The 21,588-nt window shown below is 56.9% G+C and overlaps 1 protein-coding gene across 1 annotated transcript in view; it reads left to right on the forward strand.

The window, feature by feature from the left end:
• The window catches only part of FAM53B (family with sequence similarity 53 member B), a 73,903-nt gene that overhangs the window by 15,396 nt on the left and 36,919 nt on the right, over nucleotides 1-21,588 (forward strand). The window contains exon 3 of the mRNA XM_017338086.3: nucleotides 6,372-7,135. Coding sequence (XP_017193575.2) covers nucleotides 6,372-7,135 — 764 coding nt within the window. The remainder of the gene's footprint in view (nucleotides 1-6,371; nucleotides 7,136-21,588) is intronic.

The following is a 21,588-nucleotide window of genomic DNA, read 5'->3' on the forward strand; positions in this document are numbered from 1 at the left end:
CTGGTATCTTGAGTCTGTACTTAAGGTCCTGAACCTTTTCTGGAAATCACACTCTGCTGTGACCATGTCACTGGGAGGCAGCATCTGAAAAACAGCACAGCCACTCTGGGGCTGTCAACTCCTGTGAGCAAGTGGAAGCCTCTGCTCTTCGAGAGTCTGGGTGCTTGGGAGTTTCCCTTCAGGTTCAAGGGCAGAAGTGCTTTTCTGTCTGCGAACTCCGGTATCTGTGTACCTAGCAGCCTCTGCCCTCCTAGTCAAGAGGTCATGACTCTGGAGCCTGGTGACTGTGCATTGGAGGCCTTGCGTCTTTGTCCCCTCACCTGTGGACTAGGTCATCAGAGCCAGAAACTTCTAGCTTAGTTATTACTGGGCCTTGGCTTTGGGATAGACCTTCGCCATCCATCTGGGCCCAAGAGTGTTTGTGTGGTCACCGTCTCATCTGTAGGCAAAGTGCCCCCCGACCTGTGTGTAAGTTCAGACTGGTGCAGGTGGGCGTGGCAGGGGCCGTGTAGGATGTAATGACTGTGCCTGTGCCCTCAGGCTGTGTACCGTAGATACCTTGCGGGGCTCCAGGTGTCGAGGGAGCTCCTCTGCGAAGCTTTGGGTCACACACGATAGACTGCAGCATGTTGGCGGGGACACAGCAGGAGACTGCAACCCTCACCTGTGCACAGGAGCCGTGGGCAAAGGCCCGTGGCTGCAAAGGAAGCCAGGAGGGCTCGCCAGGAGGGCTGGGAAACAGAGACCTGTAGGGACGGAAGGGCGAAGCCATCTTTCTCTGTGGTTCTACTTCCTGTAATTGGCACAAACCAAAACCAAAAGCAGAACACCAGCTTCCGATGATGTTGTGGATGCAGGTCTGTAGAGAGAACTGTCAGTCTTCTGCAGCCTCCTGGGTGTGGCTGCCAGGTTGCTGTGCTGTGGTTCTGATGGACGTGTTTCGAGAACCCAGACCCCTTGTGGCCCGTGGTCCAGAGCACTGGTTCTCAGCACTTTTATATGAAAGTAAGTTGGAGAGTTGGTTAGAACGCAGAGTCCTGCCCTCAGAGAGTTCACCTAAGTGAGGGACACGGCTCGAGAACCCACACTTGATAAGCAGGCTGCTTCCAGAGCTCACGTGGAGAGCACACTTGGAGAAGCCCTAGTGCAGAGAATGGGGGCCCGCGCTTGTGCCTGAGACCCCAGAGATACGAACCTGGTGGCAGAAGAGCCAGGAAGAGTCTCCGGTCCTGTTATCATAGCGATGGTGGCCTCTGCTGAGGGCCAGATCTAGGGCCTGCGCTGGGCCCACATTTAACTCTCACAATAGCACTGGGAGACTAAGTTACTTAAAGAATTGAGGTTTGAACTCAGGGCCACACCCTTTCCACCGCACCAAGTGACCATTGCTCAGTGGAGTCCCCGTGTCTCTGGCCATTGTCACCTCAGAAAGAGTTATAGTTGTTTGTGCAGAAGCGATGTTGAATGGGGGGTGGGGACACCCAGGGTCCTCTTCTCCGAGCCCTGCTGGGCCCTTTGTACAGTGTGACGTGCTCGGGCACCTTGCCATTAAAAATTAGCTTCTATTCCTGTTTCTTTTGTCTGGTGACCTGACCCAGCAAATTGCCTTCTGTTCCCCTAGTGAAGGGAAAAAAAACAAGAGCTAAACATAGCCCGGATTGTTTTTGCTTTTCATATGTTGTACTTCTTGAGATGTTTCTATCTAAAGATAGAAACAATTAAAACATTATCAGCCCCGGAGAGAACAAGTGGCCACCTGGCTGGCCTTGGTCCACTTTGCATATTCAGTGTCTCAGATCCTCACAGGCAGCCAGCCATCCAGGGCCTGGGTGGGCCAAGAGCTCAAGGCCCAGCCCAGGCTGGACTTGCGTCACCCAGGACAGAAGGTGACCCAGGCTGAGTGAACAGCACAGCTCCTCTGTCACTTTGGTCTGCATTTTGTCACCTTCTCTTCTGCCCGCCCCAGCCTGCTGTGTGGCACAGTTCACACTGGTCCCTGGGGAGCTGTGCTGAGGCTGTGCTCAGAACTTGGGGTGCAACAGAGGCCTGTCTGCAAGCAGGTCCTGAAGGCTCTGTTGCCCCGTGTGCCGTGGGTGCACAGGGACCGCGTGGAGAAGAGCTGAGCTGGCTGTTAGGTGTGCAGGAAAAGCTCTTCCTGGTGGAAGGAGGATGAGGGTGGGAGGAGAACGTGCCAGTCCCTTGCAGAGATGTGCAGACGTGGGTGTCTGGGGGGGCTGCAGTTCTGTTGCAGGTGCACTGCGCTCCCGTTGAACCAGTGTGCTGGGTTGAGAACTGACTGTTCTGCAACAAAGAAATCTTACACGGTAAGGTCACAGGAGCTTGCTCTTCAAAACAGAACGGTGTGTGAGGGGCTGGGCATTTGGTACAGTGGTTAACTGCTGCTTGGGATGCCCACCTCCCATATCAGGGTGCCTGGTTCAAATCTCTTCTCTGCCTTTCAAATAAAAAAAATGAAAATAAACAAATAAAAATGTAGAACAAAATGGAGTAGGCCTAACCAGCTGACACGGGTGTGTCAGAATTCACCATCCAACCCTGGTACCCCATAGGGATTTGGCCCCAGCTCTCTGTAGATTTTACCTATGCGCACACCTGCGACCTTGTGTTAAACGTTAGTTTCATAAAGAATCGCTGGCACATGAGAACTCCTCTTCAGGTTTGTCTGCAGAAAATGAGGAAGGTTGCACTTCATGAACGTCTCAGGGGTTTTCAAGGAGGATGATTTTGAGTCTGTGATTCTTGTCTGGCCTCTGATGCCCTCGGTTGATTTGTTCTTTAGTGTAGGGTCTACTGGGGGAAATGTGAGCAGGTGGGCCTGAGGCCAGGCTGGAATGTTTGTATCCACGGGTGATGGCCCAGGGGATGGACCATGATGGGTAGGGACTTCAGAAAGTCCTCTGGGGGCAGTGAGGAGCGGGGGTGGGGAAGGGAGGCCCTGGGAAGTGCCGTGGAGGAGCACCGAGGTCACGGCCGGGCCCCGGGACAGGAAGGGCACTGCCAGGGGGAGACATGGTGGGTTGATGTCGAGCCGGCCCCCGATTCTTCCCCCGCTTCCCCTGGATGCAGGGAGAATTCTGTCAGTGAAACCAAAGTGGATCACGGGCGACCGTCGCTGAGGCTGGGTTTCTGGGGACCTGGTGGAGCCACGCTCTGCAGCATGCCCCTGGTTCTTGGAGCACCAGCTGTGGTGCCACCATCTTGGGGCCCTCGCTGCCCTGTGGCTGGGCCCAGGGGTCCTTTCTCGTCTGCCATGTGCATTTTCTCTCTGGTACCTCAGTGGCTTGTTCCAAAAGAGAAGTTGGTGAGCCGGCGCCGTGGCTCAATAGGCTAATCCTCCACCTTGCGGCGCCGGCACACCGGGTTCTAGTCCCGGTTGGGGCGCCGGATTCTGTCCCGGTTGCCCCTCTTCCAGGCCAGCTCTCTGCTATGGCCAGGGAGTGCAGTGGAGGATGGCCCAGGTGCTTCGGCCCTGCACCCCATGGGAGACCAGGAAAAGCACCTGGCTCCTGGCTCCTGCCAGGATCAGCGCGGTGCGCCGGCTGCAGCGGCGGCCATTGGAGGGTGAACCAACGGCAAAGGAAGACCTTTCTCTCTCACTGTCCACTCTGCCTGTCAAAAAAAAAAAAAAAAAAAAAAAAAAAAAAGAGAAGTTGGTGGCCAGTGTTACTCAATAGCTGCTGAAAACTCAGAGATGCAAACCCAGAGCTGAGGGTGGGTTTATGCCCCGGCCCACTTTCAGAGTTGAGCCAGAGTTTTGCACTGGTGGGCTAGGTGGTCATACCCTCCATGAATTAACTAATACGTTTGTCTTCATAGAAAATCTGGAGCGGCTGGTGCTGTGGTGCAGCAGGCTAAGCTGCTGCCTGCGGTGCCAGTGTCCCATGTTTGTTGGTTCATGTCCTGGCTGCTCCACTTCTGATCCAGCTCCCTGCTAATGCATTTGGGAAAGCAGTGGAAGATGGCCCAAGTGCGTGGGCCCCTGCCACCCATGTGGGAGACCAGATGGAGTTCCAGGCTCTTGGCTTTGACCTGGCCCAGCCCTGGCTGTTGTAGCCATTTAGGATGTGAACCAGCAGATGGAAGATCTCTCTTTCTCTCTGTCTCCCCCTCTCTTTCTGTAGCTGTCTTATCAAAAACAATTTTTTTTCTAAAATATGAAAAAATGTGGAGACTGTGGAAAAACAAGAAGGAGTATGCGCAGATCAGTTGGCTCCCTGCCAGTCAGCTGTTCACATTTCGAGTCATTCCTTTTCATCTTCACAGCTCGTGGACTGTGCTGTACTGTGTGCTTAAGCATCCTGTCTTAGCATTTCCCCACATCATCACACAGTCCTCGAGACTCCACTTTTGCAGGCCCAGTGCTGTTCCCCCCACCGCAGGACGTTTTAATGATGTTTACTGATTCGCCGTCCCTCATGGTATCGTCTTGCTAAGCATCCTACATAAATACTCACGTTTTTCCTGAGGGTAGCTTTCCATCTTCTGAATGGATAACATAGATGCTCATTACTCCGGCAACATTAGTTTGTATCTCTTTTATTTTACTTTATTGCTCAGTTTGCTGACTTTCAGCTGCTGATACCACATTGGAACTGCCCAGGAAGAACGGTGACTGCTGCAAGGGGATGCCTTCCGTGGGCATAAATGAACAACGTAAGGGAAGCTTTCAGAAAGGTGCTCATTGGGGATGCTTGGAAGTAGTTTATCACATCCAGCTGAGAGGCGGGTATGAGGACTTGCTGTGCCAGGGCCTGGGGGGTTCCCAGGAGGAGAGGAAGTGGGTATTGAGCCACAGCTCTGCTTTGTTGCCGGCTGGCCTGCCTGGGTACATGGAAACCCTCTCCCCTGCGTCTGCAGTGGTTCCGGCCTGTGGGTGGTTTCTCCCTGCATCCTTTGCCCCTGAGACTCGGAGTCGTGGCTTCAGCGGGAGGCTCTCTGACGTCCCTTTGGACCGCACCGGTTCCGTGGCTGCTGCTTGCGGTGCTCAGTCCAGGGTGTGCCGCTCAGTGCCCTTCCAGAAGGGAACACCGGTGGAGGAGACAGGTTGTAGCCTTGCCTGCTCGGAGCGCTGCTGTGGGCTGAGTCATGAGTTTTCGAACCTAGAGCCCATCCTGCCTGAGGCATAAACTCCTTGAGGCCTGCAGGCAACTTCAGGTTCACCTGTGGTCCCTCAATGCTGGGGTCTAGCAAGGAGAGCTTGAGTAGAGGTCACAGCAGCCTGGATTTGCATCCTGTCCTGTGTTACTGTGTGGCTGTGGGCCCGTCTCCCAGCCTCCCTGCATGGGCTGCACGGCTCGGGCTGCTCGGTGGTGATCCGCACGGCCGGGGGACTCCGTGTGCCTCTGGATGCCTGTAGAGTAGCCGTTCCGGTGTCACTTCTGTCACGCTTGCTGTTTGTAAATGCTCAGATACAGAGATTAGAAGAAACAGGGAGCGCCGACTTGTTGACTCCTGGTAGCGTGGCGTATTTTCTGACGTTGCCTTTGCTGCGTAAACACCATGTCACACTTCTCTTTGCAGTCCCTGAAATTCCCAGCGCAGTAGTAGAAAGCACCAGATCTTGATCGCTCACGTTGTTGAAGTACAGCTTTAGGTGCAGATTGGGCATGCCAGAGCAGGGTTGGCTGATTCGTTTTTGCATTTGAATACGGAGAGCTGAATATGTAGATTTATATTGTGCCCTTGAGTTTCTGCAACCTGACACTTGGCTCGTAGAGATTTTAATTATTTTAAATATTTAAATATTCCCCTACATAACCCGTTTCAGCAAGAAATCAAGTGAGCACAGAGAAAGTGCTGTGATTGGCAGCTGTTGGCGAGGGTTTTGGTGGAGGGGACGTAAAGTCAATAAAAGATCCAGCTTCTGTTGTCCGCAAGTGCATGAAGGCTGGAGCTGGACGGGCCAAGCTGGCGGGACGCAGTCCGTGACCTCCGTGAAGTCCTGGAGGAGTTGTCCTTGGTCGTGGTCTCCTGCCAGGGCACGGAGTCCTGCCTGGAGCGACGGGGAGCCAAGTTGGGGCTTCACAGTAGAGTTCCCTGGGTCCTGACCCGGGCCCCTGTGTGAGATGAGAGTGCGTTTTGGCTTCTGGTTTCCCTGGGAGGCGCTGTGGTGCATGGGGCGAGAGGTGTCAGGAGCCCCAGGTGGCCCAGGATCCCAGGCTCCTCTCTGCTGAGAGCTGAATGCGCTGGAACCCCCCTTGCCGAGGCTCGATTTCTCCCGTGTACCGTGAGGTTGGACTGGAGGGGTCTTCAGGGCCTCTCTGGCTATAGGGTCCAGTGTTGGTGTGGAAAAAGGGGCTGGTGTAAAAGCCTTCTCAAATCCTGCTTTCTCTTTGTCATTTATGAACCAGAAAATGACAGGTGGCGAGACCTGGACAGGAAATGCCCTCTTCAGATTGACCAGCCAGGCACCAGCATCTGGGAATGCCTGCCCGAAAAGTGTCAGGATGGTTCGCTGTGGCACCCCGAGGCAGTGACCAGCCTGATCAAAGACCTCAGCATCAGCGACCACAACGGGAACCCCTCAGCACCCCCCAGCAAGCGCCAGTGCCGGTCACTGTCCTTCTCTGATGAGATGTCCAGCTGCCGGACGTCATGGCGGCCCTTGGGGTCCAAAGTCTGGACTCCTGTGGAGAAGAGACGATGCTACAGTGGGGGCAGCGTCCAGCGCTACTCGAGCGGTGTTGGCACCATGCAGAGGAGCTCCAGCTTCAGCCTTCCTGCCCGGGCCAACGGGCTCTCCTCTCCCTGCCACCAGGCGGGACTCCACCACCGCTCTGGGGGGCAGCCCTGCCAAGGGGCTGCAGGCTCGGCTCCCTGCGGGCATGCTGGTGACGCCTGGAGCCCCGACCTGCACCCCGGGGGAGGGGGCCGGCTGGACCTGCAGCGGTCCCTCTCCTGCTCGCACGAGCAGTTTTGCTTTGCGGAGTACTGCCCACCCTCAGCCAGCAGCACACCTGCCTCAACGCCGGAGCTGGCCAGACGCTCCAGCGGCCTGGCCCGCAGCCGCTCCCAGCCGTGTGTCCTTAATGACAAGAAGGTCGGTGTTAAACGGCGGCGCCCTGAAGAAGTGCAGGAGCAGAGGCCTTCCCTAGACCTCGCCAAGATGGCCCAGGTAAGAGCCTGGTCCCCTGCGGGGACCTTTGGAAGCAGCTTGGTGGTCATCGGGGCCTCTGCTGCTGGCCTGTCCCTGCCACGTGCCCAGTGCCAGTTTCAAAACACCGTCCAAGAGTGGGTTAATTTCCTTGTTTTGAAAATCCTATTCACGGGAAGATTATTTCAAGTTTTTTTTTTTTCTTCCCTTTTTAAGTGTCTGTTTCTCTCTGTTTAAAATCGGACATGCTTTTTCCCTGTGAGGTGCAGTGCTGTTGGTACAAGAGCAGACAGATGGTGAGAGGCAGGGTTGCGGGCAGGCCCACGTGACTGAGCACTGGTAATCCCCTCCCAGCTGCGCTGGAGCCCTGTCTTCCTGGGAACCTACCCTGCAGCCGCCGCAGGAGACACACACACCAGGCTCCGGGGTCTCTTGGGTTGAGCTGATCTTGAGATCAGGGCGATGACTTTGGAGAATGAGGGCCAGGGCAAAGGCTTACTCCATTCTGGTTAGACTGTCAGAAATACCGGCCGTCAAGAAATGGTGATCGCTGTGCCCTGTGCTGCCTCTGTCAGTGTCCTTGCTGTGTGCTGCCCAAACCTCCTGCCATGGCCCCCATCCCTTGGGCTTTATCCTTTGTGTCTCACAGCCCTGCCTTATGGTAACTGATTTGAATGAGATGAACTTGGAGTTAACACACCGCCCTTACTGGGAGCCTGACCGGGAGGCCCTGGGGACCACCGACTCTAGGGCAGGCGGCGGTGCTGAGCAGAATGTGGCATCCAAGGGGCCCTCTGCCGTTAGAGCCGTGGTCTGACCGCCAGCTTTTCTGGTCCTGTGTTTGTAAACGTCCGTTTCTCTGTCCTGGGGTCAGCCTCGCTCCTGCAGGCCTGTGGCCAGACCCAGGGCAGGCAGGCATGTTGTTTCCGTTCCATTTTGGGTGAGCACGGCCATCTTGCTTCAGTGCCCAGTGGTTTTCTCAAAGAAGATGTGGTTCTGCTCATGGAGCTGGCTTTCTCTCCCCAGCCATGAGCTGCGGTATCTTCAGTCTCTAGTCTAAAGCATACTTGGCCGTCGCGACTCAAGATCGCGAGTGACAGCTGGGGTAGCTGGGGAGCACGTTGGTGACATGCTCGCTGCCACTCTTGTGCTGGTAGGTGGCCCTTGGGGGGGAGCCTGAGGGGTGTGGCAGACCTGCTGCCCCCTGTCCAGTTTTCCTTTCTTCCATTCTGGCCGCAGGGGTGTTCCTTTCTTCCCCTTGCATCGTGGACGTTTCTGGCGTTGCCAGTGGACAAAGATTGAACACATCTGTAGGACCCCACGAGGAACATTCTTCTAGAAAAGTGTGAATGGGACAGATTGGGGTGACTTCTGAAGGAAGCCCAGAGCCCTGCATTCTGGGTGCGATAAACGGCTTCAGTTAAATTTTAATGCCGAGCTTATTTTATTAGCTAATAAGCTAGAGGGGTAATAAAAACAACTTACACGTGTTATTATATTTTACTAGCCACAAGTTGGAATAACACCACTGGTACCACTGGAGACATTTCCCGGCCTCACTTGGATAGAAACTGCTTAAAAATGCAGTGCTCGGTGGGGCTCCGCCCAGATGTATGGATCGCTTCATGGGCTCCAGGGCAGGCCTCCAGGACCTGGAAGCCACTCTGGAGCCTGAGGGGCTGCCCTGGTGTAGCCTGTCTGTGCTTGGCGGCAAGGCCCTGGGTGAGGACAAAGCACAGGGAAGGCAGAGAGAGGCCTGAGGAAACCTGTGCCCTGTGCCCTCTCCCACCAGGCATCCTAGCCCAGCCAGGCCTCTCTCTGTGGGCGTCTGTGGCTCTGCCTGCCTTGGCTTCCCTAGCTAATGATTTATGGACTCAGGAGACGGGCCTTGCTCTTCCAGGGAGCCCTGGAAACCTGGCCCACGCAACCCCCGTGCTTCTCTGTAGAGCCCTTGACGCGCCTGGGGTAGTGCAGTGGCCTGGGCTGCGTGCCCGAGGAGCCAGGCACGATGCTGGTGTGCAGAGACTTGCTTGTTGCCAGGGGGTGGCTGTGGTGGGACCGACAGCATTACTGGGAGGCGGGCCAGGCTGCAAGCCCATGGGAGAAGGGCTTGTGGATGGATGGGCTGTCCAGAGTGGAGGGATAGGCTTGCACCGAGAGGCTGATGCTGGCACGCGTTTCCGTAGTCTGGGTGGTAGGCTCCTTCACCGGTCTTGTGATTGTGGTTCAGACATTTGCTTTTGGGACAGGGGACTCCACGGAGCAACCTGGTAGAGGAACCCTTTACGCATGGCTCCTGGAACCTGAGGAGGAGACCTCAGATTAAAGTGCAGACTGGGGGCAGGGTTGGGGCATAGCCAGTAAAACTCCCGCATCCCATATGGATGCTGGTTCGTGTCCCTGGTGCTCTGCTTCTGATCCAGCTCCCTGCTAATGGCCTGGGAAAAGTCCCTGCCACCCTCATAGGAGACCCAGATGAAGCTCCTGGCTTTGGTCTGGCTCGGCCCTGGCCGTTGCGGCTACTTGGGGAGTGAACCAGTGGATGGAGGATCTCTCTTTTTCTCTTTCTCTCTCTCTGTGTATTGTGTGTTCTCTCTCCAAGTCTGACTTTCAAATAAAGAAGTCAATCTTAAAAAATAAAAGGTGAAATTGCAAATTGACTTTATGGTTAGACCTTTGGAGCAGCGGGGTGTTCTGGTGAGATCGGCCCCCCTGGAGGTACTGACTGGAGCCGGGACCCAGAGGGACAGAGCAGGCAGAACCCCTGCAGCCTGCAGCTGGCAGGAAGCAGGCCAGGGAGAGAGCCCAGAGTCTGACAGTGGGGCAGGGAGTGCTGAGGGCAAGGCCCTGCCTGGTTTACCTCGCCCTTGGGGCAGCAGGACCAAGTGCCCTGTGCTAGCGGCAGTGTGACCTCCCTCCTGAGGAAAAGGGGGCCCTGTTGGTCCTTGGGCCCACCTGGTGTTAAAGTTTGGATCCACTGGAAGGGAAACTTGGCAAGCCAGAAGGTGTTCAGAGGCAGAGGTAGGGAACGGGCAACCCTGGGCAGATTGTTAAGCATCTCAGTGCAGCAACACCAGCACTGCCACCAGCAACATGGATTGTGGGAGGACTACAGGAAGTAACCTGTGTGTGTGTGTGTGCGTGTGTGTGTGTGTGGTTGTATACATGTGCGTATGTATATGTGCATCCGTCTACCTGTGTGCTTGTATATCTGTGTGTGTACGGCTGCATGCATGTGCGTATGTATGTGTGCCTCTCTTAAGCTGTGTGCTTGTGTATCTGTGTGTGTGTGCATCCGCCTCTCTGCACGCACACTCACTGCCCAGCACCCTGGCAGGCACGCAGAGTGCTGCCTGAGAGCACTGGGCTCGTCACCCCAGTAGGACTGGAGGAGGCTGTGGGCTCCCATGGATGACTCCGGAGGCAGAGTCGGAGCTGCAGGTGGGTGCGTGCCTGGGGCACATCCAGTGTGTTGTAAGAACTCCTGTTCTCTTGGTTTGCTCGCCTTTCCCTCTCCATCCTGTTCTCCCTTTTCTGTCTTTGCCATTTCCTCCTTGTTTGTCATCTTCTTGCCTCATCTTTCTTCTTTTACAGATAGGAGGCCTGGCTGGCTGTCAGCCTGCCCTGCACCACGGCTTAGCCTACCGTGAACTCCGCGTTCAGAGCCAAGGGTTATAAAGTGGTGGCAGAGTTGGACTTGGCCCTGTCAGAGGTTGGCCCTATGAGAGCTTTCTAGTTTCAGGTCTCTTGCCCTTGAAACGAGGGTGGATATGTTCTGGGCACCCACCAGCTGCCCCACCCTTCCCAGCCACATGCCTGGGGCCCAGCTGCCCAGGTAGCCAGCAGCCATGGTTCTTGTCTCTTTGGGCAGTGAGGATGAGATATAGTGGCAGGGCTGTGGAAATGGCCTTCCAATTGTCTTTGCTTCTGTTTTCTTAAAACCCTGATGCCAGGATTGTGAGCAGGGCCACTACCTGCGGCTGCAGGTGACCTGGCCATCTGGAGATGCTGGAGGTGGGGAGAAGCTCCCATGGAGGGAAGTGGTGCAAGAGCCAAGTTCAGAAATGGCTGCTCTGATTACAGCCACGTGGTCCCTCAGAACAAGCTGCCAAGGCAGCCAGGGAGTCTGTGCTCCGATCCTGCACAGGATCGTGGGGGTCCCGGCGACCCCCACGCCATCTCTGGAGGCCCCTTCGGACCGGTGTAGGATGTAAAGGCTCCTTTTTTTGCAGCTTGACGGTGTGTCCATAGAGGCAGGACCGACCCATGTGGACGCGCTGTCTACCAGCAGGACAGTGCTGGTGTTGTGAGTTACTGCTCTTTTGAGATCTAGCTCGACCCAGCAGGGCTCGCGCTGTGCATGGCTGTGTAGACATGGATCACATGGGTGTGAGCAGAGATCCCAGGGAAAGCGACAGTGAACAAGATCACCGGGAGTGCCTTGCCCCTGGGTGTCACAGGCCTTGTGTATTTTTTTATTTCAAGCTGGTCAGCTTGAAAGACCAACAGATTCTGTTTTCCACAGCGCTTCAAACAGAAGCAAGGCCTTTGCAGGGAGGGTGTGGGATGCTGAGACAGAGGTTTGATTGAGTGCAGCTGCCCACGCACGAGGGGGCCCCAGAACAGGCAGCCTCTGTTGTGTTAGCAGATGTCTGAGGGCTGTGAAAGCTGGCCAGGGGCAGCCGGGAGGGGGGGTGGGTGAGGGGGAGCAGGAGGTAGATAATAGCATGCCATCATATCCTTGGGAAGCCCTGTGTGCCCTGGTCCCACGGATGAGCCCAGGGGACCAGGCTCAGCTTGGGCTGCAGGGGCTGTGTGGGCTGAGGGCCATGCCATGTGCTGATCATAACCGGGGTTATGCTGGGCAGGGTGACCCCTGGGTGAAGCGCCTCTGGCCAGCCTCCTGCTCTCTGCTCTGTGTCATTACCAAGGGGCAGTGGCCCTGAGTCACTGTGGGGGGCCCTTCACACCACTGCTGCCCAACCTTCTTGTCCAGGCAGCCTCAACAGCTGCAGGCCAGCTGTGTACTCCCTTGGCCAAATCGCTTGAGCCTTTTTGGCTATCTCCTGTCCGCCCTGCCAGTGGCCAGCCACTTTGTGCAGGTCTTCTGCCATGGTGGAGAGCTGTGCTGATGGGGTGGGGGTGGGGGGCTTCCAGGGGGGATCACCCTTCACAGTGTGAATGCAGACAGGTGTGAAGATATGCTGAGAGGGGTAAGCACAGGAAACCCTCGAAAGAAATGCTGAGTAGGAGTGTCAGCCAAAACCTCTGTGGTCATAGGGGAGGGGAGTGCAGTGGCCCCTGGCTGTGTGATGGTGAGAAAGCCATGTGTGTTCACTCGAAGCTGCGCTGGGCGTCTGAATGCGGATCTTTTCCTGGGCTGATGCTCCCAGGCAGCCCGCGTCACAAGGTTCAGCTGACGTGCTACAGAGCACTGCTAAGCTAGGATGTACGGTGGGTTAGTGCGTCTAACGCGTTCTCCACTGCGGTTTATCAGGGCACAAACCCATCCTGCACCAAAGAGCATCTGTGGTTGCTTTTGATTGGGAAATCATCAGGACAGGTGTGAACAGAGGACGTCTTCAAGGCCTGGACTGTCCGAGTTTATGGGTGCTGCGGGGCGGCAGCTCGGGGGCCGACAGCCTTGACAGGCATTGCTGATGATTTACGGCAGTCCTCTGCGGTGAACTCAGGAGGTCATCGTCCCTGTAGCAGTCTCGGCAGCTGCTGCTGTTGGTGGGAGGTTGAAGTTGTCCGCCATCTCTGTTCTGGTCCAGCCCCTCGCTGGAGTGGGAGGCCTCTGTGGTGATTTTCTGAAGCCGTGTGGCTAGTTAGCCGCCCTGGAAGGTGCGAAGCCAGGCTTCCTGGCCCCAGGTTCAGTGTGGCTGCTGCCAGGCCTTGTTCCGGGGGGACGGCCCAGCTGGCCTTTCCAGAGACTGACGCTCATGGACGTGGAGAGTGTGGTGGTGAGTAGTCGCAGCTTCGGCATCAGACAGATGCAGGTTCTGTCCCCATCCTGCCGCTTCCACGCTGTGAGCCCTGTGGTTGTCCAGAGCTGAAAGTGGGAAGAACAGCCCTGTTTTCAGGGTGTGATCGGCCGTGGCTCTCAGTGAACGCAGCTTAGAAGCACAAAGAAAGCCCAGGCCTGCCGCCCCTCCTCTGGCACTCCTGCAGCAGCTGCCCTCGGGCGGCCCTGCCTGTTGGCGGGCCTGTGGAGCAGGCTGGGATCTGGGCACCAGGAAGCCCGTTTCAGCTTTCCCCTTGCTTGTTGCTTTCAGAGGAGCCCTGATGGGGGTTCCCACACTTTGGGTGGCTCCTTGCCATCGCCAGTCACCGCCCTGAGGTTGCATAAGCAGCCCACTTAAGGTCACTCAGATTGGGGGGATTGTTGACACGATGACTTTGATCTCCGGGGGAAGAGAAAAATAGAAGGAGTCCAGCTGGGGATATGCCAGGGAGGCAGCTTCGAGTGCCATGCAGTGATTTTCCGGGCTTCAGTTGAGAGCCGTTCCGGGGCCATGAGGCCCTGGGGGTGCCCAGGCCTCTTGGGGCGGTGGGCTTTTCCCAAATCGTGTGACCCTCTGGCTTCCTGGACATGCTTGGAGTATCCCGGGTTTGCCAGGCCCTGCTCCGGTGCTGGCATGGTGGCAAGAGGGGGGGAGACTTCCCTAGTGAGACATCAGTGGCTCTGAGGATGTCACCTCTTTGTTTGGAGAAGCCAGCGTAGGGCAGGCCCGTGGGCCTCTCTGATCCGCTCAGCCCTAAGGACCCACAGAGGAGGGTTTAGCATCCTCCTGCCCCCTTGTCATTCCCAGTTGCAGAAGCAGAGAGCGTGGGCCAAGACCATGAGGAGATGGGGGGAGGGTGGAGAGCAGGCCTCCTGCTAGAGTCCTGCCTCTGGGTGTTCCCCCCATCCTGGGCACCCTCCTTCCTCCTTAGCACCCGGGGCACCCCCTGCACCCTGAGGTCGGGGAGCAGTACCCTCTCCCGTTACGTTACGTGATTTCATTCTGTGAAGCACTTGTAGCTCAGGACCACGCTTGCCCGGGACAGGTCTCAGTCAAAGCCAGCTGCCATTTTGGGAGTCTTATTTTAGGAAGAAGGATAGAAATGGGTCAAAAAGAGGGGCTGTGGTTCGTCAGGTTCAAGAGGCCCCCACTTGGAGAAGCCCTGGGCCTGCAGCTCTGGGGCTCTTGGCCGGTTCCCATTCCCCTGCAGAAGCCTCGTGGCTTCGAGCCTGGTGTGGCTCCTCACAGAGTGGCAGCGCTGGGGTTTGAGCCCAGATCTCCCTAGCTTGGAGGTTGGCCAGGGTTTTGCCTGCTGCCACCAGGTAGATGCCTCCGTGCTATGAGGGTGACCAAGGCCTGTCACTGGGACAGACCTGCACCTGGAGTCACAAGGCTTGGGTTGTGACCTGGCTGTGTGTGTCACAGCCGTGCTGGGACTGTGAGCCCGCTGCCCCTCTTGCGGGGCTTTGGGTTTCTGCTGGCAGATGCCAGAGTGGCCTGGAAAGCAGGACTCTGCATCCTCCTGGGCCTTTTCCCAGAGAGGCCCTGTACTTGGGCCTGAACTTGGGCAGGTCTAGAGGTTAGGGACTGCACAGCTGGGCCCTTGCTGGGCTCAGTGAGCCCCACAGACTCGCCTTGGATAGACACGGAAGTGAGAGAGGGGCTCCTCAATCAGGAGGAAGGCGGCTCAGCCTGGATTCCCAAAGGCCTCACTTGGGAAGGGACTCAGCAGCCCAGCTCTGCCCGTCCCAGGAAGTCCCAGGAAGTCCCAGGAAGTCCACCCCTGAACCGCTGTGCCTGGCAGGGCAGGTGCATCCTTGCCTGCTGATGAACCTTCCGGGTTCCAGCAGAGGGCTGGGGCTTTACTTGCCCTGAGCTGGATCCGTGGCTACCCAGAGCTGTCCGGGACAGCTGTTCTGGTGCTTGGGGCTGGGCCTTTCCGGCCACTTCCTGTCTGTGTTTGATATCCTAGGTCATATGTTTGGCAGCAGAGTGAGTGACCAGGAATCTGGTGTGGCTCTTTCTCCTCTGTCCCAGTGCCGTGAGTTCTGGCCTCTCTTGCCCCCCGTGCACGGCCGGAGGAGGTCTGGCTTCAGGGGTCCTCGGAGAGTCTGTTGCAGTCACTGCTCTGAAGGGAGCAGGATGGGAAACTGGAGAGGCAGGGCAGCCTCTGAGAAGCTGATTTCTGTTGAGTCTGAAGCATGCGCAGGAGTCGGCCCTGGGAAGAGGGCAGCACCCCGAGCAGAAGTGCACGTGCAGGGTCGGGAAGGGACCGGGAAGAGCCCAGGCAGGGCCTGAGCACAGGGAGCCTTGCAGGGAGGCCCTGGAAAGGTGCAGGACTTCCACATGGGCTCCAGCGTGGGATTGTTCGTGGCTTTGAAGCCAGAGAGCATGACGTCCCCCGAAAAGTTCCCGTGGGCTGCGGTGAGCAGCATGGATGGAGGAGGCAGGGAGAGGCAGGGAGGCTGCTTAGGAGGCCGCCGGCAAGCAGCAGTGCACTGGACCAGCGGTGGGCACTGCACATGGTGGTTCATGTTAGGGGTTCAGAAACGTTCTGGAGGTGGAACCAATAGGACTCATTCATGGATTAATCCCAGCTCACCTTAATCATAGACCTCACTGTGTAGAGGTTCAACCATCCTCCCTCCCAAGAAGGTAACTTCCTCTCAGCTTTCCTGTTTAGGGCTTCCTAAACAAGTAGGTCCTCCTGGATGCCTCACTGGCAGCCCTCTCTTTGACTGTTTCTTCTTGGTCTCATCTCAGTGGAAATGGAGTTAACGGATGCCCAGGACTCATTGTATGCTGCGAGCATCCAAGGGACCATCTGCCCAGGTCTTGGGTCTGGCAGCCCAGGCTCTCTTCTCACGCTGGCTGCTTGGTTTCTTACCCTGCCTGTCTGCCCTCAGTTTGCAAGCCTCCGACTTCCTGGCAGAAGCTTCTGTCTCCTTGTCCACTCTGCATTGGGGTGGCTTAGTGCCACAGCAGGATTCTCCCACGGTCTCTGATGCTCGTCACGCTGTGGCTTGTTTCAGCTGTGCCACATCTGGTGTGTTTGCAACAGCTGCGGCAGCGTTCTCTAGAGAATGGGGCCTGCATCTCCTGGTCGAGCCAAGGAATCCCCAGCTGGGCCTCAAAGGACGCAGGGGAGGGGACACTTGACAGACCCCAACAGGGTCTTGGTCTCTGTCTTCTTTCTTCTCCCTTATCAGACCATTTGGATACCACCCTGGTAGGTCCCCAGGCCCTCAGTGAGTGTGCTGTGTGGCCTGTGAGAGCCCCAGGTCAGGGCTGGAGCACAGAGGGGTGTCATGGACATGGACATGAATGACAGAGCCGGGCCCAGGGCTGAGCATGTCTCCTCCTGTCTGTGCCTTTACCCCGAGACCACACAGGCTGCTGGCCATCATGGCCCATTTCTCCATCTGCACTGTGGTCCCCTGTTGTCCCGAGCACTTGAGTGATGTGGAAGTTCTCCTGTTGACAAGAGCCTGCTCATCTCTAACGTTTCTGTGGGTTCTGCCATCCGTGTGACCTTGCTCTCTGGTAGCCTCAAGCCATAGTCGAGAACCAAAGAAAGCAGATGCCACACGTTTGCTGTGGTCCCCATGCCTCAGAGTGGGTGTTAATAGCCTGTTTATGGCCAGAAGATTAACAATGCCTCTTTTGAAAGTTAGGCATAGTAGAACTCTTGGATAATTCCCTGAGGGAGGGAGGGAGGGAGGCTCTTTTTTCTTTTTTCTTTTTTTTCTTTTTTAATCTTTTGAGAAACATAAGAAAGGGTTGGTTCCCCAATGTGGCGCAATCCCCAGGACGCTGATTTGGGAGCAGCAGCAGTGGACTCACATCAGTCACTGATGGCCACAGACCCCCAGGCACGGCTCTTCATGCCACAGGTGGAGGTGGTGGCGCAGGTGCAGCTGTCCCCTCACTAGAGCTCTGTGTGTGGAGGGAGTATGGCCTATCCCCTGGCTTGGACGAGCCCTGCAGGAGGCGGAGAGCCTGCCTTTCGGGTTTGCTGGCTCTCACGGGGAACAGTGGGTGGAGGCCAGAGAAACAGCTGCAGGGCAGAAGCAGCACTTCTGACAGGTTGGCAGCCTGAAGTCCCCAGGCCCCAGGGCTAGGACATGGCCTGACGGCAAGGAGGATGAAGAGGGTGGTTCTGGGAGTTAGGGAAGCAGCACACTGGTGGCGACTGCTGAGAACCGGAGAGCCTGCTCCTGCCGGCCCCAGTGCGGCCAGTGACAGCACGGGAAGCCGACAGAGGTGCCAGGCCCTCCCCTCCACTCCTCTGCCCAGTGTCCGGTGGCATCCTGGAAGGTGCCTAGAACCTGCTGCGGCTCCACTGGCTCCACGCTGAGCATCTCTGTACCGGTGCCTGCAGGCTGTGCGGTGCTTGGCCGTTTTTGCAGGGTGGCTGGGAGGTGGTGGGGGTAGAGGGGGGGGGACAGTGGGAGTGTGGTTTGCAAGTGCCCTGCAGGCACAGGCATTTCCCATGGTACCGTGTGCCATGAAGGCAGTTAGATGGTGCCTGGATTTGGATTGCCAGGCAGGACAGCTGTACGTTGAAGGGACAGGAAGTGACAATTTCTCCATGGCCCAGATGATTAGATGTGTTCAGCTGTTCATGGAGAATGTGGGGGTCCTCCCATGTGGGGCATAAGCAGTGTAACGTGCCTGTCTGTCTCAGTATCTCAGGTCCCCGTGTCGGAATAGACCCTGCCTGGGGCTCTGTGCCAGAGTCAACTTCTCTAGATGTTCTGGCTGTGTCCCCTCTGGGCCCCACCAGATTTGTGGTTTTTTGTTTTGTTTTGTTTTGTTTTGTTTTGTTTTTACCAGGCAGAGTGGACAGTGAGAGAGAGAGAGAGAGAGAGAGAAAGGTAGGTCTTCCTTTTGCCGTTGGTTCACCCTCCAATGGCCGCCGTGGCCGGCGCGCTGTGGCCGGCACGCTGTGGCCGGCACACTGCGCTGATCCGAAGCCAGGAGCCAGGTGCTATCCTGGTCTCCCATGGGGTGCAGGGCCCAAGCACTTGGGCCATCCTCCACTGTACTCCCAGGCCACAGCAGAGAGCTGGCCTGGAAGAGGGGCAACCGGGACAGAATCCGGCACCCTGACCAGGACTAGAACCTGGTGTGCCAGCGCCGCTAGGCGGAGGATTAGCCTGTTGAGCCGCGGCGCCGGCCAGATTTGTTTTTAAAGATTTCTTTATTCATTTGAATGGCAGAGCTACAGAGAGGGGGCGGGTGAGGTCTTCCATCCACTGGTTCACTCTCCAAATGGCTGCAATGGCTGGAGCTGAGCCAGTCGGAAGCCAGAAGCCAGGAGGTTTTTCTAGGTCTCCCACATGAGTGCGGGGACCCAAGGACTTGGACCATCTTCTACTGCTCTCCCAGGCCACAGCAGAGAGCTGGGTCTGAAGTGGAGCAGCTGGGACTTGAACCAACGCCCACATGGGATCACAGCATGATAGGCTGCGGCTTTTACCCACTGTGCCACAGCACCAGCCCCTAGAACCCAGCTTTAAACAGGCTGAATCTTGAATGCTCTTGGACATTAAAAATTCCCAAGAATTGATGGCAAGTGAAAAAGGGAACAGGCAGGTGACCAGTGGTGGGAAAGATCCTTCTGGGGGGCAGGGGGCACAGGTCTGCTCAGAAGCAGCCCAGGCGGCGGGGGTGACAGCAGACTTTGGGGACCAGTGTGTGGCAGAGGTGGGCTGATTGTGGAGCACTGACCGTCTGGCAGGAGAAGGGAGCTCTCCTTGGAAACGGTGTGCAGTGAGCTGGCTCTCAGTGGAGACCTGGATTCTTCCGCTTGATTCACACCTGGGAAACCATGAGCAAATCCACATACCCGAGGGTGGGCTCTGGGCTCCAAGGCCAGGAGGGCCAGGTGGGGCTTCAGTGTTCTGCCCACCCGGGCGGCCCTGGGCAAGTCTGTACCCGCAGTGGCCCTCAGTGTTCGCTGCTGTGTGGAGGGAGGGTTCGGCAGCCTCACGAGCGCCAGTCCTGGCATTGGGTCCTCACCGCGGTCATCAGTGGTGTTTCTGGGCTACTTGTGATCTTGAGGCGACGCCACAGTTTGTGGAAAGATTTTTCACTGAGCCATCATACAGGGCATTGCTGTCCTGTCTAGGGACCCAGGCACCCAGCCCTGCCCAGCCCAGAGGACATGAGGAGGCTCAGAGGCAGTGCTGGATCGAAGGGTGGAGGAGGAGACAGCAGCCGTGGGCTACTGCTGCCAGGGCAGGTGGCAGCGGATCTGCAGAAGAAACTCACCTGTGGTGTTTTCTCCCCAAAATAGCCCCAGGAAGTAGACGTGTCCTCTTCACCTTAGAGGGGGTGGCTGGATCTCCGTGGGTCTGCATTAGCGCCTTCCCGTGGAGCAGAATGTGAGCACATGGATAATATTTAGTTGTCTGTAGCCACAGTTCAAAAACGATGAAATTAACTAATCGTTTGTTATATTTAACCTGATGTTTCCACTAAGAAACAGTGTACCTGAGCTGTGAATGAGAGAGTTTGTGTTCTTGAACGCTGAGTTTGAGACCTAGTGGGTGTGTTGCCCCAACAGCAGGTCTCAGTTTGGACTGGCCACATTTTCAGTGGTCAGGGGCTTCCTCATGGGACAGTGCAGGATCCAGACATGGGCCCAAGTTCAGGGGCTGAGCTGTCAGACTCTTAGCTTGGGGCCCAAGAAGGCAGGGAGGCCGTGGGGTGTGGATAAGTGAAAGGAGGGCCGTCAGCCTTGATGGAAGTGATCTGGTTCTCCCACTGAGGTCCTTCCCTTCGGAGGCCCCGTGCACCTGCTGGTTAAGGAAGGGCTGGACGAGAGGTGGCTGCTCGGACGTGCTGTGGGCACAGCGTCAGGGTGCAGTGTTTGGGATCCCGAGGGACAGACCGTTCCATCCCTGGCACTGTTATCTGCCGCCTCCCCTTCTGGAACAGGGAGCCGGCCACTTCCCCAGCATCCTGTCACCTCTCTGTGCTCTTCGCTCTGAAGTTACTGTTCCCCTGCTGCCCACCCAGCTGGCACCTGGCTCGGAAGGAGGCCGGGTGACGGTAGACTGGGTGGGATGGAAGGCTGGGCTTCTCTCAAGGTCCTGGTGGGGATGCTGAGGAGAGAGCCCCGTGGCCTGGCTGGCTGTGGCCGTTTCTTCATGTGTGCAGTCTTACCTTTGACGGCTGGTCCTGCCGCTGTCCCGACACATCTCCTGAGCAAACTGCATGAGCCGGGTTCTACGCAGCCAACCAGTTGCAGGCCCTGTCTGCTGGGAGCTCCCTGGGAGTGAGGCCCCTCTCCCCCAGCTGGCACTGTGAAGGTGAGTGTGCCCAGATGTTTCTGAGACCAGGGACAGCCACCAGGCAGAAGGCTCTGAGAGCCTGCAGAGAAGTGGGAGCAGTGTGTACCCAGGGCCAGCTTTGAGCCAGGTGACTGGGGATTTGACCTTGAATCTGGCTGTGAGTGTTTGGGGTGAGGAGGAAGGCTGTGCCTCACTGGGGAAGGGTGCAGTGGGGAGCGTGACGTGTGCAGAGCTGGGGGCTTGGGGGCTTGGGTCCTGAGCCCTCTGGGAGTTCCTGACCCTTCCTGTAAGTCCAAGGGGTCCGGGCCAGGCTGGAGTTGACTGGTTCAAGGTCACGCAGGCCCACTCCTCCTCTCCCTCCTTGACTTTGAGGCCGCAGTCCTGTTGACCTGTCATGGGGTAGGTTACATTCTCTCTCTGTGCCTTAGTTTCTGGATCTGAAAATTGGGAAGAAGCAGGAGAGCTGACTGGGTTAATACCTGGAAGAAATTTTTTATAAAGATTTATTTATTTGAAAGGCAGAGTTACAGAGAGGCAGAGGTGGGGAGAGAGAGAGATTAGGGAGAGAGAAAGAGAGATTAGGGAGAGAGAGAGATTAGGGAGAGAGATTAGGTTTGAAAGTGCTGGCCCTCAGTGGGAAGTCATCTCTGGTTTTTCAGTGCTCCTAGGCGGCCCCCTCTAAGCCCCTCTTGCAGGGTGACGGAGTTGTCCTTATTCTGCAGTGTGAGGAGCCAGAGCCTTACCCGTTGGCCACCCCAGTGCTAATCTTTCCCTGGTCTGGGTCACTGCCTGGTCACCTCCTGCCCACGCTTTCTCTGCTTCCCAGGGATGAGGATAGTGTAGTTCAGCCAGAAGCCTACACCTCATTTGGCCCAACCCCCACGCCACGCTTTGGTCAGCACCTAGGTGACCACACCGCGGCTCTGTAGGCAGGGGGAGCCTCCAACAGGGCATGTGCTTGCCTGCCCCTCCCTGTCCCTGCTTCTTGGGGGGCTGTAGCAGAACTGCCCTGTCTCTTGGCACCCACAGGTCCTGTGCCAGGCCGGCCCCTGGGGGGCACAGGTGGAGGCCATGCCCAGTCAGCTTGTGATCTTTTGGGGACCATACTTGGTGACACTCAGGGACAGAGAGGAGAGGTTATGGGCTTAGCTCTGTGCCTAGCCTC

This window comes from Oryctolagus cuniculus, chromosome 15 (genome assembly GCF_964237555.1).
Source record: "Oryctolagus cuniculus chromosome 15, mOryCun1.1, whole genome shotgun sequence".
In the NCBI taxonomy this organism is placed as follows: Eukaryota; Metazoa; Chordata; class Mammalia; order Lagomorpha; family Leporidae; genus Oryctolagus; species Oryctolagus cuniculus.